The sequence below is a fragment of the Sinocyclocheilus grahami genome, unplaced genomic scaffold (genome assembly GCF_001515645.1).
Source record: "Sinocyclocheilus grahami isolate Dianchi unplaced genomic scaffold, SAMN03320097.WGS_v1.1 scaffold349.1, whole genome shotgun sequence".
Taxonomy (NCBI): Eukaryota; Metazoa; Chordata; class Actinopteri; order Cypriniformes; family Cyprinidae; genus Sinocyclocheilus; species Sinocyclocheilus grahami.
In genome coordinates, this window is record NW_015505528.1 from 223477 (window position 1) to 238438 (window position 14962).

At 35.0% G+C, this 14962-nt stretch overlaps 1 protein-coding gene across 1 annotated transcript in view; it reads left to right on the forward strand.

Moving 5' to 3' along the window:
• The first annotated feature begins 466 nt into the window (after positions 1-466).
• The window catches only part of ank1a (ankyrin 1, erythrocytic a), an 84822-nt gene continuing 70326 nt past the window's right edge, over positions 467-14962 (forward strand). Inside the window, exons 1-6 of the mRNA XM_016229209.1 lie at positions 467-598; positions 7276-7377; positions 11326-11424; positions 12590-12688; positions 12963-13061; positions 13351-13536. Coding sequence (XP_016084695.1) covers positions 572-598; positions 7276-7377; positions 11326-11424; positions 12590-12688; positions 12963-13061; positions 13351-13536 — 612 coding nt within the window. The 5' untranslated portion in view covers positions 467-571. The remainder of the gene's footprint in view (positions 599-7275; positions 7378-11325; positions 11425-12589; positions 12689-12962; positions 13062-13350; positions 13537-14962) is intronic.

Below are 14962 nucleotides of genomic sequence, written 5' to 3' on the forward strand. Positions count from 1 at the left end.
GACCCCCCTCACACACACACACACACACACACCATGCCCTCCCCATTCGTGTCTGGGCCATTGTCACCAGGCTTGGTACTCCTGAAGTACCCCCCACCTCACCCCTCCAAGGGTCTTTGTCACTGTAAGTCCTTCTGCAGACTGAAACAGTGCCAAACCTCACAAACACACACACATACACACACACATAATGTGTCCTTTTCCCAAAGGCTCATTCAGAAGGGCCCTTTGCTTGTCAGAATGCATCGAGCAGGTCTGCGCAGATCGAGAACGCTTGACGGAATGGAAAAATGGGGAGAGAGACTTATGCCATTATCTAGTTTTGGGTAGAAGTGTGTGTGTGTGTGTGTGTGTGTGTCGATATTGACAGCATTCCTCTGGAGATAAACCCCTCTGGCCTCAAAGCCCCCAGCCCCACCCAGCCCCTCACAAGTGTGTGTGTGTGTGTGTGCGTGCGTGCAGGGGGAAAGGGGCAGTGCCCGGACCCCTACACCCAGATAGTGTAACACTGGAAAGCAGTGAGGCAAAAGACGTAGAGAGAGAGAGAGAGAAAAAGAGAAGGTGTACCGGGATGCCAACCAAGACCATCATTTGTGGAGTAAGTACAACTTTCCTGAAGATTCCTTCAACTTCTTTGTTCAATTTTGCAACATCTAACAAAAACAACAATCTAGAAACTTGCTCATGTTTCCAGTTGATTTTTTTGCTTCAAAATACTCAATGCAAACAAGTTTTGGGGCCACTAAATATATTCTTAATGTTATTTTGGTAACACTTTATTTTACGGTGTTACATGTATGTACTAGTAATAGCAATAAATTATACATAATCATGCAACTAACACTAAAGAAAACCCTAATTAATAAACCTAACCATATACAGTATTAATTACATGTAGTTAATTCATATTACTCATTACTTGTTACAAATGTATAATTACTTTGTAACAAGGACACTAAAATAAAGTGTAACAATTATTTAAATGTGTCCTTGTTACACTGTAATTTCACAAAAAAAGTACTGAGTAATATTAATTAGGGTTAGAGCTTGCTTTAGTGTTAGTTGAGTCACATTTTATTTTAAGGTCCAATTCTCGCTATTAACAAAACATTAACTGTGACTTTTGCCTCAATAAACTACTAATTTGATGCTTATTAATAGTTAGTAAGGTAGTTGTTAAGTTTAGATATTGGGTAGAATTAGGGATGTAGAATATGGTCATGCAGAATATGTGCTTTATAAGTACTAATAAACAGCCAATATGTTCATAACAGGTATGCTAATAAGCAAATAGTTAATAGTGAGAATTGGTCCCTATACTAAAGTGTTACCATTAGTTGCTTGAAATTATGCATAATGTACTGTTATTACTATAGTAAATACATGCAACCTTAAAATAGGCACATTTTTTACAAAAATGTGACTACATTTATAAAGCAGCCATCCAGTCAGCTATATTTTAAAATTGCTTTGCCCCATTCATAGGAGAATCTGGTCTTTGAGTCCCAAACCAAACTATTATATGCAGTCATATTTTCCCTAATAATTTAAAATGTATTTTACTGTAATCAAGAGAGAGAGGAAACTGCATTGTTGCAAAATGTTCTCAAAAGATGCCCTAAAGATTTTCTTTCTTTACATAATGTACAAGGGAGGGCAAAACACTGATGTAAAGAATACGCATGGGATTTAAAAGAAGGACTAAGAATAAAAATATTCACATTTGTACATGAGATTAAAACAAGTTAGAAGGTGTTAATGGAGACTTTCACATTGTGCATTACTTTGTTTTGTGATCTGTGTAGTTGTGGCACAAGCAAACACCTTTGCACTTGGTTTATAGATTGCTGAATAGGGCACAGGGAACCTCTAAAAGATGAACTCACAGTCTCACCTTCGTTTTTACAAGAATAACAGGAAATTCACATCAGATATATTCTTTGATGCAGATTTCACAGGTCCTTCAAATATTTGGACAGATCTTTCATTTGCTAAATCTCAAACTAAGTGGTGTCTCCAAACAAATGCTTTTTTTCTGAGCCATTTTGCAATTATTTTATTCAGCTGATGTCAAGGTGATTTTAGAGAATGTATAAAATCGATTCCCCTCAAGTTCACTACAGCTACAGTATACTTCATCACACTATGAACACAAATGTTTGACAACAACAACATGTCCATTTTCTTTGCAAAGGTTGTTTGTAATATTGATCTTTAAAACAAATGCTATTTGGTTTGGTATTTTATCTACTATTGTATATAATGCAATGTGACTTACAGATTAGATGAGGTTTAGATCAATTTTTTGGGAACACTTATTTTATTGTGTCCTTCTCACACTGAAATTACTCAAAAAAGTACTGAGTAACTGCAATTAACAACATGTACTTAGTATAGGTTTAGGGTTAGGATTTGCTTTAGGGTTTAGTTTCTTGAAATGATGCATACTTTACTGTTATTAAAATGTAATGTGTGGAACAAAACACATTCAAATGATCACAAGTATTGCCAAAATGTGACTACAGCTAACTGTATTTTAAAATTAAATGGAATTTGGCTATTTTTCCAGCAGATTATAATTCTTTTAACATTCAGTCGCAAACATCGCCGCAAGCATACTGTTTAACATTTGCACTTTTTATGTGTTCACCGTCTTGCATAATGCAGGAATAGTCAGTGAAACCTGTCTTTTTGTGTCCCCATGCATGCATGGAAATAGTTATGCATTTCGCAATTATCTCAGTCAGTATATGAATATTTATGATGAGTGATAGTTTACCTCTCCACAGCAATGCATGCTTTTTAAATCAGTCCAAAACACACCAACATCACACACATTTGTTAATTTATGATCCTGAGCCCCAAATGCATCCAGTGCATCATCTCAACTTCCGATGTGGAGAAGGAAATGGTCACACAGGATATAAGTATATATTCATAATATATGGTGTACACGAATATAGCAACGCATTAATGTGCATGAGCTGAATTTTATGGTGTTGTGACGTATAATCCCATTCACTTTCCCTCCGTGGGAATTACGCATCACCACCTGGTCTCATATGAGCGGCTGTTGTTTGCTGTGCAAGCACAGTTATTGTGATGGATCGCATTCTCTCTGTGCGTTTGCCTTTGTCAGTGTGCGTTTCTCAGTAGAGGTGAATTTAAAGACTCCTTCGTCCACTCACTCCGTCTCTCTCTTGGATGCAGTCATACACACACACACACACACACACACACACACTGCAGTGTTGCGTCTCAGTGATGATGTCATCCTGTCTGCTGCAGTACTTCTGCTCTTAGAGAGGGGAGGAAAGCTGGGGCTGGGTGCTGCTGACGTGGTTATTTATCTTTTTTCATATCATTATATGAGTTTCTTTAATTGTTGCATTAAATATCATTTGCGTTTTGCAAGATTATTCATTAAAAGCTTTATAATTCACAATGAGGAATCAACAGGACTGCATTACTCTATTAAATGATCATGTTAATTTTGTTTCTAAAGTACTTATTTCCTAATGTTAGGATGTAATTTTCAAGACAGCCTGGCTTATGAATCATGCAATATTAATCATTTATGTTTCATTCTTTATTGATGCTTTATTTGACCAAGGCAGTATTCTTTTTGAGCTGAAAGGGTCAAAACAGCATCTTTTGCCATGTTTTGTTTGTTCTCTTGACATGTAATGGTACACTGCATAGAGGTGTGGAGAATTTAGCAAGCCAGAGGCTAAGGATTAGGTGTGGTCTACATGATCGCCTCCACCACCTTATCTGCTGCAAACACACGCTCATGTACAGTGACCTCACATTTTATGCATGTAGGGGACTCCAAAAATGGTTACTCAATTCAGGGTTAAAAAATGTATTGCTGGAATAGGTAGTAATTACATACACTCTAAAAAATGCTGGGTTAAAAAGGGACAAACCCAGCTATTGGGTTGTTTTGACCCAGCGGTTGGGTTGTTTTGAGTCAAAACAACCCAACCGCTGGGTCCAAATAACCCAAAAGCTGGGTTTAACCCAGCGCTGGGTTATATTTAACCCAGCATTTTTTAGAGTGTATGTTTCTGATTAAATACGTTATTTTTGCTCTATTTTTTTATTTTATTTAAAATGTAAATTAAAAAAACATTAAAATTTGTTTTTTAAATTTAAAAACATTTAAAATAAAAATTAGATTTTTAAAATATTGAAATATAAGACATTTTTATGATGCCATCCATTTTGTTTTGACTGTGTAAAATAGCATGTGGTGTTAGGATAAATAACTGGAAAATTGTACAAAAGTGTGTATGTATGTGTTTGTGTCCGCATGTGTGTGTGTGTGTGTGTGTGTGTGTGTGTGTGTGTGCAAAAAACCCTAACCCTAACTCTCAAAACTTACACACTCTTTTCACTATTACTACATAGAATGTCCCATGTCCAGCAAAATCCATGCTTTTATATTATAGTATACATTAATGGTTTAAAAGTTTGGGGTTGCTAAGATTTTTTTTATATTTTTAAAAGTCTTTTATGCTCACCAAGGCTGCATTTATTTAATCAAAAATACTGTAAAAACACTAATGTTGTGAAATATTATTAGGCTGCAATTTAAAATAACTATTTTCTAATTAAATATGTTTCAAAATGTAATCTATTCCTATTATGCAAAGCTGAATTTTCAGCATCATTACTCTAGTCTACTCTGTTTATTATCAATGTTGAAAACAGTTGTGCTGTTTTGCATTTTTGTGGAAACTGATACAGTTTGCTTTTCAGGATTCTTTGATGACTGAAAAGTTCAAAAGAACAACATTTATTGGAAATAGAAATCTTGTAACATTATAAATGTTTTAATGTCACTTTGTTATCAATTTAATTATCCTTGCTGAATAAAAATATTAATTTCTATCAAAAAATAAAAAAATCTTGCTGACCCCAAACCCCTTTAGTGTAGTATGTGAATTCTGACACAGCCAAAGAGATGGGGGAGAAAAATTGTGCTCCTAATTCTTAGGAGGTCATAAGTCGTCCCCATGCCAACTCACACTTTGTGTGTGCCCATGTCTCCATGTACTTGTCAAGTATATTTGATCAGTGAACCAGCCCTGCTGCTCGTGAAGGTACACACTCTCACACTCTCACACATTCCCACTGCCTCCACCACAGCAACAACACAACAGATACAATCAACTTACACTGATTCAAAACAACATCTCAGTCTCAAGGATGTGAAAAAAATCTGTGGAAATCTGTTCCAATGCGCTTAAGCCACAGAAGCAATTGAATCCAGACGTGTGATTAAAATCTAAGGGAGCTGCTCTGGAATTATGTAAATGTTCATGCATTGTATATAAATGGGCTTTTTAGAAATAATTTGATGTTTGGCTGAAAGTGTGAAAACTTCTCTCTACTCTAAATGTGTTTTCAGACATGAGAAACCATCGTATGGTTCAATTCTCACTGAGTGAAACTTCTTATCTCAGGACTGGGATAACTAAACTTATTTTGTAGGCTGAACCCCTATTACCTGCAGCATTTTTTAGAATGTGCTTTTTTGCAGCCTGTGTTACTGTAATTGTGATTGAGTATAACAAAGCTTGTCTGCACATACAATCAGTGTTGGGGGTAACGCATTACAAGTAACGCGAGTTACGTAATCAGATTACTTTTTTCAAGTAACTAGTAAAGTAACGCATTACTTTATAATTTACAAGAGAATATCTGAGTTACTTTTTCAAATAAGTAACGCAAGTTACTTTTGTTTCCAATTTATTGATTGACAGCTCTCCTGTCCCCATGTTGAGAAATCAGAAGATGTTACTGTAGTTCAAAATAAATATGAATATGCATCAATTCATCTCACTCATAAAAAACAGATTCCGTATTCCTCAAAATTAATAAAAGTAATGCAACTCAGAATATGACGCAAACCTGCAATAATTAAATGTTAAACAACACAAATATCCTTTATGTATTTTTTCCCATTCTATTAACCAATGTCTTTGCTTCTGACCTTCGATGATCCAGTTCAACCATAATAATAAGCAAAAATTACTCTAGACAAACATTTGTGTGTTTTTTTTATTGCTGAAGTGTGTTGAAATTTCTTCTTCTGCATTCTACTGTACAGACGTACATTTACTTTCCCTTCAGCCTGAGGCTTATTCATTTCATTTTTGGTGTGAAAAGGCTTTTATATATTTGCCAAAAACTTTTTTATTTTAAAAACAAACAAGCCCGCCCTGTCCAGAATTAAAAAGTAACGCAAAAGTAACGTAACGCATTACTTTCCATAAAAAGTAACTAAGTAACGTAAGTAGTTACTTTTTTATGGAGTAACGCAATATTGTAATGCATTACTTTTAAAAGTAACTTTCCCCAACACTGCATACAATAATGTGTTAAATTTATTTATTATTTGAGTCTTTATGCCAAATGTTTTTAACATGATTTTGAAGATGCACTGCTGAAAAGAGAAAAAAAAACGAACTGCTTTTTAGTAAAAGACATTTTCTAAATTTAGATGAATGTGATAAAGTAAAGAAGGTCACATCAATAGAAATAGAAAAACAATCAGCTTCTTGCTCTTTCTGTCTTTGTGCTTTGGTTTTGGGTTTTAATGAGAATCGGTTGATTTGAAAAAATGAGTTTAAGTTTTAACAGTCGATAAAATATGAATTAACTTTTTCCAGTCTTTTTTCTTTCAAGCCACTCCTTCTTATTCTTCCCTTTTGCAGTATTATATAGTCTGTGTCTGTTCTTTGAGGTAATCTGACTGTTTGTGATCCTAAAATGGACAAAATACACAGTGCACATTTGTCTTTTTCATCCAGGAAAAGATTAGTTGAACATCTTGGAAGGAAATAGTAAATTAATTTCATGGGACCTTTAACAATAGGTGTGTGTGTGTGTGTGTGTGTGTGTGTGTGTGCATGCTGTATATATTTATGTACTATGTATATTTAATGTTGAAAAGCTTGTCATTTAATTTGTTTTCATTTTCAGTGTTTTCAGGTTTTGCCCCATTTTGTTGTTGTTGCTGTTGTTGTTTTACTTCAATCTCAGTCTTTTAAAAAAATGTATACTGCTATTAACCAAACGTTATGTCACATTTGTTATCTTTTTTAACACTCTTCACATGTGATATTCTATGAAGTTACAAGTCTATGAAATACGGATGGCTGGCAAAAAGCATATAGTTTTCATGATGTAATTAAGTCATGAAAAATTCTAACTCTTATTTTTAAAATTCTATCCTCCTATATTACTTCCTGTATTTTTTCTCAGGCTGATGCTACCACCAGTTTCCTCCGTGCAGCTCGCTCAGGTAATCTGGAAAAGGCTCTAGACCACATCAAGAATGGCATTGACATCAACACTGCCAATCAGGTAAGACTTCCTCAACTCCCTGTATTCCTCAAGAGGAATAAACATGTCTGATTAATTGTCTGATTGGATCACAGCCAGGCTTTATTCGGAGGTGAAATGTCTGTTTGTAGAAGTCAGTCTTTTTATAGATGTATCTTGAGAGGTGCTCTAAAAGACAAAATGTGCTCTCAGAGCTCTTGAAAGATGTGTTATTTCTAGTTTATAAATCTAGAGCACACAGGGCCAAATCATACGGGGCCACTTTGCACACTTCATTATTTCTGTGATGCAACAACAATCTTTAAACACATAAAAATAAAGCATCCAAAAGGGGATTTTCTCAGAAATGCCATAGAAGAACCATTTGTGGTTCCCCAAAGAACATTTCCACTTTTTTAGTGTGAAGAACATTTTTAATAACCCGAAAAACGTCCCAGGTTACGTATGTAACCATGGTTCCCCGAGGGAAAACGCAGCTCGAGTTCCCGAAGGGGAACCTATTTTTCATTATAAAGAACCTTTTGGAATGGAAAGCTTCCACACCCTTAAAAAACAAAGGTTTCAAAAGTTTGATTGCCCAAATTTTTGGTTCCTTAAATAACCTTTCAGTGATCCATTCTTAAAAGAACTAGTTTTCCTTAGTGTGAAGAACATTTTAAAAGCCTTTTCCATTATAAAAACCTTTTGTACAGTGGAAAGCTTCCATGGATGTTAAAGGTTCTTCATGGAAGCATCAATGCCAAGTTCCTTTATTTTTAAGAGGGTATAGAAGATCTGCTGAGCGGAAGGACCACCTATAATGGGAAGAAGATCCATATTTTCCTGGATTTTGCTCCAGAGATGGTAAAGCGCTGGGCAGAGAGCAACTGCAGGACAAGCCAAGCTAAGAGTGCTTTTCAATGCCACAAAAACAGTTGATGCCATCAATGCTATTCTTGGGTAATGAAGATCAGGAGCCATATTCACAACGATTTTTTTTAAGAGTTATCCTAAATAGCAGTAAAATGTAACAATTTAACAATCCTTAACTTTTCTCAGATTTAGGAGCTGGTTTTAGGACTGACATACCTTTTTTTTTTTAAGAGTTTCTCCTAAATCTGGTGATATAGGAGTTACTCTTAACCTTAAGATGTTTTGTGAATACAGCTCAAGGAGAGCAGCTAAGTGTTCAGGTTTCGTAATTGTTCTTCTTTGATGAACATGTTTGGTTCAACTTAAATTGTCATGCCATCTAAGAGTGTGCATATATGGTGCAAGCCTGATGGTTTCACCTGATACCTACTTTACCTTAGTGGACCTCTGGGGGGAAATGATTGGAAATAATTCTGTGTTTCCATGCCTGAACTGTGCGCAGACTTTATTGTGTGTATGTGCAGTAGATGCAATCAAGTCCACTTCTTTTCCCTTTAGCCTAGTTTGTACACTGACATTTTCTGCTGTGTGGTGGGCCTGCATGCATCAGAACAGCAGCAGTAATTGAAATGATAATGCCCTTTGATTAATGATTAATGACTGCATGTGTTGTGAGTGATGACTTCAGCGCTTTACTACATTTAGTCGTCGTACTGGAGCAAACATGTGAGCAGGTCCACAGAGCTCTCTTGAGAGTGACCATGTCTACATGCACTGCTGAGCTCTTTCAAAAACCTGCTACAAAACCCTTGAGCAAACAATATTTTCTTAGTATTATTGTCTTGGCTTAAATAGAAATATCTAAACATTCTGAAAACAAGATATACTTACTTGACAAACAAAATTGTGTGAGATATAAAGACTTGTTTTTGGTGAATATATCAGTCTCATGTTTTGCAGTCTTAAATTTAGCAAAAATCGTAAAAAAAAAAAATATATATATATATATATATATATTTGTCAATGCGGAAGAAAAACAAACAGTACATTGATATGTATACTTATACTTTCTATATTCTCTGCCTTAATACATTGTACATTAAATTACAGGGGTCATCGGATGCCACATGCATTTTTACAAGTTGTTTGAACTGAAATGTGTGTTGGCAGTGTGTTTACACAACGATCCTATAATGATAAAGATCCACCCAGTGTTTTTTTTAATCTCATTAAATCATTTCTCCTTTCTCAAATCGAGCCGATCTCAGATGCCTGTCTGTGTGACGTCACACAGACAGGCCCCTCCCACGATAGTTTGATTGACAGTAGCGTTTCAGCCCAGACTGGACTGGCGTCTTACCTTAGACCCGCCCTGAGTGAGCTGTCATCAGTCCGCCATTGTTTCGACACCGGAGCAGATGTAGACAAGAATGGCTCCATAGTGATCGAGGTGTTCTGTTGTTGGATGTAATAATGAACATAGCAGTCGTCATTTACTCCTGACATCTGAGCCACTGAAGACGCAGTGGATTACATTTGTTTCTGAAGGGAATGTGTCCCCGATCTACCTAAATGTGTCTATCTTCGCATGAATCATTCGTGATCCAGCTTCACGTCCAGAAGAAGTGAGTGTAAGGTTTTTTAATGAATCTTTACAAATCGCCTTTCCTAATAACGTGCTAGTTAGCAAGTTTCACAATGAATGCAGCTAAAGTTTACCGTCTCTCAGAGAGCGGCTCGGAAGAGAGGGGTGGGGGGAGCAGAGCTCATTTGCATTTAAAGCAGCATGCAAGAAAACAGCTTGCTGTAGACTGAGCTGTTTTTGACAGGGTAAAAACGGTGTTGTTTTACTCTACCATTGAGAAATTTTAACCAAACTATGTTACAGAATTTTTATTAAGACCCTAAAGAATCATATCAACTTGTGGAAAATGGGCATCCGATGACCCCTTTAAAGATGCATTTATCTTTTTATATACTAATTAAGAAAATATATTTGTTTGGATATTTGTATTTGTTTGTAATAGAACACTAGCATTCTGCTTAGAACTACTGTATTATTGCTCTTTTTTTTAAATATTATATAATGCAGTATTCAAGATACTCTACAGCTGTTACTTTAGTATTGTTCTTGGTATTACAATAGTATACTATTATAGCTTTTATTAATATTTTGAATTAGCTTTTGTTTTTAGATTTTCAGTTTTCAATTTAGATTTTAAATTGTAGAAATTGTATTTGCTCATTTCAATTAAATTTTAGTTTTAGTTCAGTTTACTTTTTATTTATTTCCAGTTAGCAATTTTAGTTTCTAATTTTCATTTGGATTTAGTTTTTCATCTAATATTTATATTTTATTTTATTTCAGCTGTATGTACCAACCAAGAGACCAGAAGCTGTTTGTCAGTATTCAATATATTGATTTACATCACAGGAAACTACAGTAGCAAGTGAAATCAGACATATACTGTAAATGTCTATTAACATTTACTGACTAATATAAAACACAGTTTTCAGTGACATCAGTGTCTTTTATGTATATGACTGGCCGTGTAAAGTATGCACGTTGATCGATCATCATACCTTTTTCAGTGACAGAAACCCAGAGTTTGACATCTCCTCATCTCCATATGATGCAACATTTGTTGTATGATATTCTGATACAGCTTTATAACTGTTTGTAATTTCTTCATCCATCCATTATTTTTCTTTTGTTCCTTCATTTCTTTCTTTGAGTCGCATTGAGATGAGGTGAGTGGTCTCTACACTCAGAGGGGATAATATCAGCAATGTGAGAAAGGTCCAACCTCACATGTCCTGTGAGGCTGAAGGAAGGCTGTGTGAGGTTAGACCTATCCCACATGGCCCGTATTCTTCCCAGCAGAGAGACCACCAGCCTGCCATCCACCTAAATCACCACCACCACTATCATCACCATCATCACCATCATTGGTTGATGTTTTTTGACGATGCTTCTGTGAGAGGCGGAGGGATCTACAAACCCCTCACATCCCCTTTTAAGTCTCTTTGCGACATTACAAGACCGTACTGACCATTTGATTTGAGATCAGATCACCTTCAGTGTTTGATTGCTCTGATGGCTCTTTCCCTTCACAGAATGGACTCAACGGGCTGCACTTGGCCTCGAAAGAAGGCCATGTTAAAATGGTGCTGGAACTACTGCACCATGGAATTGTTCTTGAGACGACCACAAAGGTAAGCGTTAGAGCTACAGTGGCCATCAAAACTATTTGAACGTTAACAAAAGTATAGATGTCACTGCGTTAGATGCAAGAGCTTCTAGAAATAACTCTTCTGAATTGTTTCACATTTACATTTAGCTAACTGATCTGAAGGTGAAGTCAGTTCCCCTCAATTTTGTGCAAGTATTATAGCAGAGTAACCATAAGAGATATTCATCACATTAACTTTGAACATGTTCATCTGTTATGTTTCCCTAATTTTTGAGAAATATTATGCTTGTGCTGTTTTTCCACTTGATGTTTTAACACTTTACAATAATTTACTAACATTAGTTAACAACATTAGTTACCATTGACTGACTAGACTAAAGAACTAAAGAAAAATACCTTTAAAGCATTTATTAATCTTAATGTTAATTTCAACATGTACTAATATGTTTTTAAAATCAAATGTTGTAACTGTTAATATTTTTTAATTGTCCTGATTAAACGGGAACAATTATATTTTTATTAACCAACATTACACAAGATTAATAAATACTGTAACATATGTATTTCTCATAGTTAGTTAATTTTAGTTAATGTATTAACTAATGTTATCTAATGGGATTTTATTGTAAAGTGTTGCCAATTTTATTTTATCTAATACAATGATATCCATAGATTTTAAGTGTGACGTAAGGTGTTCAAGTATTTTTTTTTGTTCACATTCATGAAGCAGTTAAGAAGTTACAAGAACTGAATTTTATCACATGTACCTTAAAAAACATTATATAAAGGAAGTACACTTTAGCATACTTTTAAAAAGAGTATGATATAATATACTTTAAAATTATGTATTAAAGTGTGAATGGAATGGAATGTTGTTAGCCACTTAACTGCATGTTATTTTTGATTAATTAAAGTTATATTATAGTTTAAATTCATACAATTAGCTGAACTTTAGAGTGCTTTTTGGACCCACTTAAGTAGGACTTGTGTACATCTTTTTATGTAATTTCATAATTACTTCTATTGTCTTTGAAATATGATTGTACAGACAAGCATATGGTGAACTAGAATATACTTTAATATCATTTCAAGCACATACTTTTACACCAGGAAATTATTTAATTTAAAAAAATGCATATGATTAGAAAAACATGCTCTGTGTCATTAAATAAATATTTCTCTCATAGAAAGGAAATACTGCTCTTCACATCGCTGCGTTAGCTGGACAGGAACAGGTGGTCACAGAGCTGGTTAACTATGGAGCTAATGTCAATGCTCAGTCTCAGGTGGGCAAACAAGGGGTTGGATACTGTGTTCTAATATTCAGCTATATGCAAGTATTCACCTAATGTTGACCTAAAGCACAATACATAATGGGGTTTATATGTTTTCTTCTCCCCAGTTGGATGTTTTCATTTGAACAGTACAGTGATTTTGAGTGTATATAGTGTTGCTCTCCGAACTAAAATCTGTCTGCTTGTATTGTCATCTGTGTATTTGTGTGCTTGTGTTAGTTTGGTATTGTATCTGCATATGGGTGTTTATGTCTGTGTGCAACAGAAGGGCTTCACTCCTCTCTACATGGCTGCACAAGAGAATCACCTGGAGGTTGTGAAGTTTCTCCTGGATAATGGAGCCAATCAGACCATTCCAACTGAGGTGATTCTGCCCATGTAAAAAATAAAAAATAAAAGTACAGATGAGCATACTTTTAAATACTTAAGAACTTAGAAGTACTTGCTCTTAACTGCATATACATTTTCATAAAATGAAAATGTAATGCAGTTTAAACTTATATTACATGCAGTTTATTAAATCCTGTATGTCATGTATACAATTTTAACATTAAGCCAACACAGATTGCAGACTTCCTCTTAACCTGCCATTTTCACACAGGTTATTGAGAGAAATATGGAAAATAAGTGTCTTGTGTTTGTCTTTCTGGCAGGATGGCTTTACCCCTCTTGCTGTGGCTCTTCAGCAGGGCCATGAGAATGTGGTGGCCCTGCTCATCAACCACGGTACTAAGGGCAAGGTCCGCCTTCCTGCACTGCATATCGCTGCCCGAAACGATGACACCCGAACTGCCGCTGTGCTTTTACAGAATGACCCAAATCCTGATGTCTTAAGCAAGGTTTGTGTAAACTGATGGGAAAACTTTTTATTGTTCTTTTCATATTATATGGTTCTGCCTCTAATACCTGATTAAATTAACCAGGGCCCGGTTGCATGAAAGCCCTCAAGCTAAGAAATCCCTTAGTCATAAGGTATAACTTGGGTTGCAAGAAAAATCCTAAGGGTCAACTTAAGGAACCTTAAGGCTGTCATTAATTATTCCCCTTAATTATCGAAGTGTTCCCTTAAGCGTTGCTACAAAGTCCTTAGTATCCATTTCACCTTAATAAATTTAAGGGACCAAAACAGCTCCCTTAAGTCATCTTAAACTCAGTATCTGCAGGATTTTTAAACTCAAATGTAAGTCTTAAGATATTTTTTAAGACCTGCACAAATAAAATATCATATGAGCACAGTAGGACAATGACTATGGTAACATATTCAACTGTAAAATGACTGTAAAAAGCATGACTTACAAGTTTTCACAAAACAAAAATTTTATAGTTTTTTAAGAAAATGGATGAGTTGTATCAATTATTATATTAATTTAAACTATTATTATTAATCAATTATTACATTAATTAAATAACATTATAAATGTAATGTGTGTCTTAATTGTTTAGATTTTTATAATGCATTATCTTCTTGTCGATCCACCTGTTCACATTTACAACCCTGCGTGTTTGCAGCGTCAATTTTCAAATTTGGTCAATTTCCATCATTAGTCAGCAGGAGGCATTTAACTGCAGAAACAAAGTGGTGTCCTTGGTAACGACTGAACACAAAGCAGCGCATATATTATCGCAAAAAAATAAGCTCTGTGTTCAACCATAGTTCGTGAAGCTTACACGTTTTTTCCAGCAAGATAATCTTCACAAAATAATATAACCTTTATGAATTTTGAAGCCTAAATAAAAGTGCCTGAACTTAAAAGCTAAACTTAGGCTATAAACCAACTACACCACCACGGTCGCTCGCCTTCAACGTCACCACCACCGTGCTTCTGACAACTTTTTCAAACTTATTTTTAACATGTTCAGTGAAAAGGATTTACACTGTATATGAATTGTAATCCATGCTACATGAACCTTTTCATATAAATATGAATAAATAAAAAGCTAGAGCCAAACTAAAACTGAAGTGAGATATTAGTAATAAATAGTATAGTGAATAAATGAAATAGTCATAACTAAAGGACATATGAAAGTACATTTCGAAATAAGGTGTAGGCCTATTAAAAGTCAATAAATGATTAATATGAATATTTTAATTAAAAACATGTCTCCACGCACTATTCAATAAAATGCTAGTGCATTTAAATAACAGCAGAACGAGCAAGATTTTGGATATGGTAAGATTAAACTTATTTTAATGAGCAAAGTACCACATTTCAGCTATCGTTTTGTTAGGGTGGGTACACAAAATGTTATTTTATCCTTGCTTCT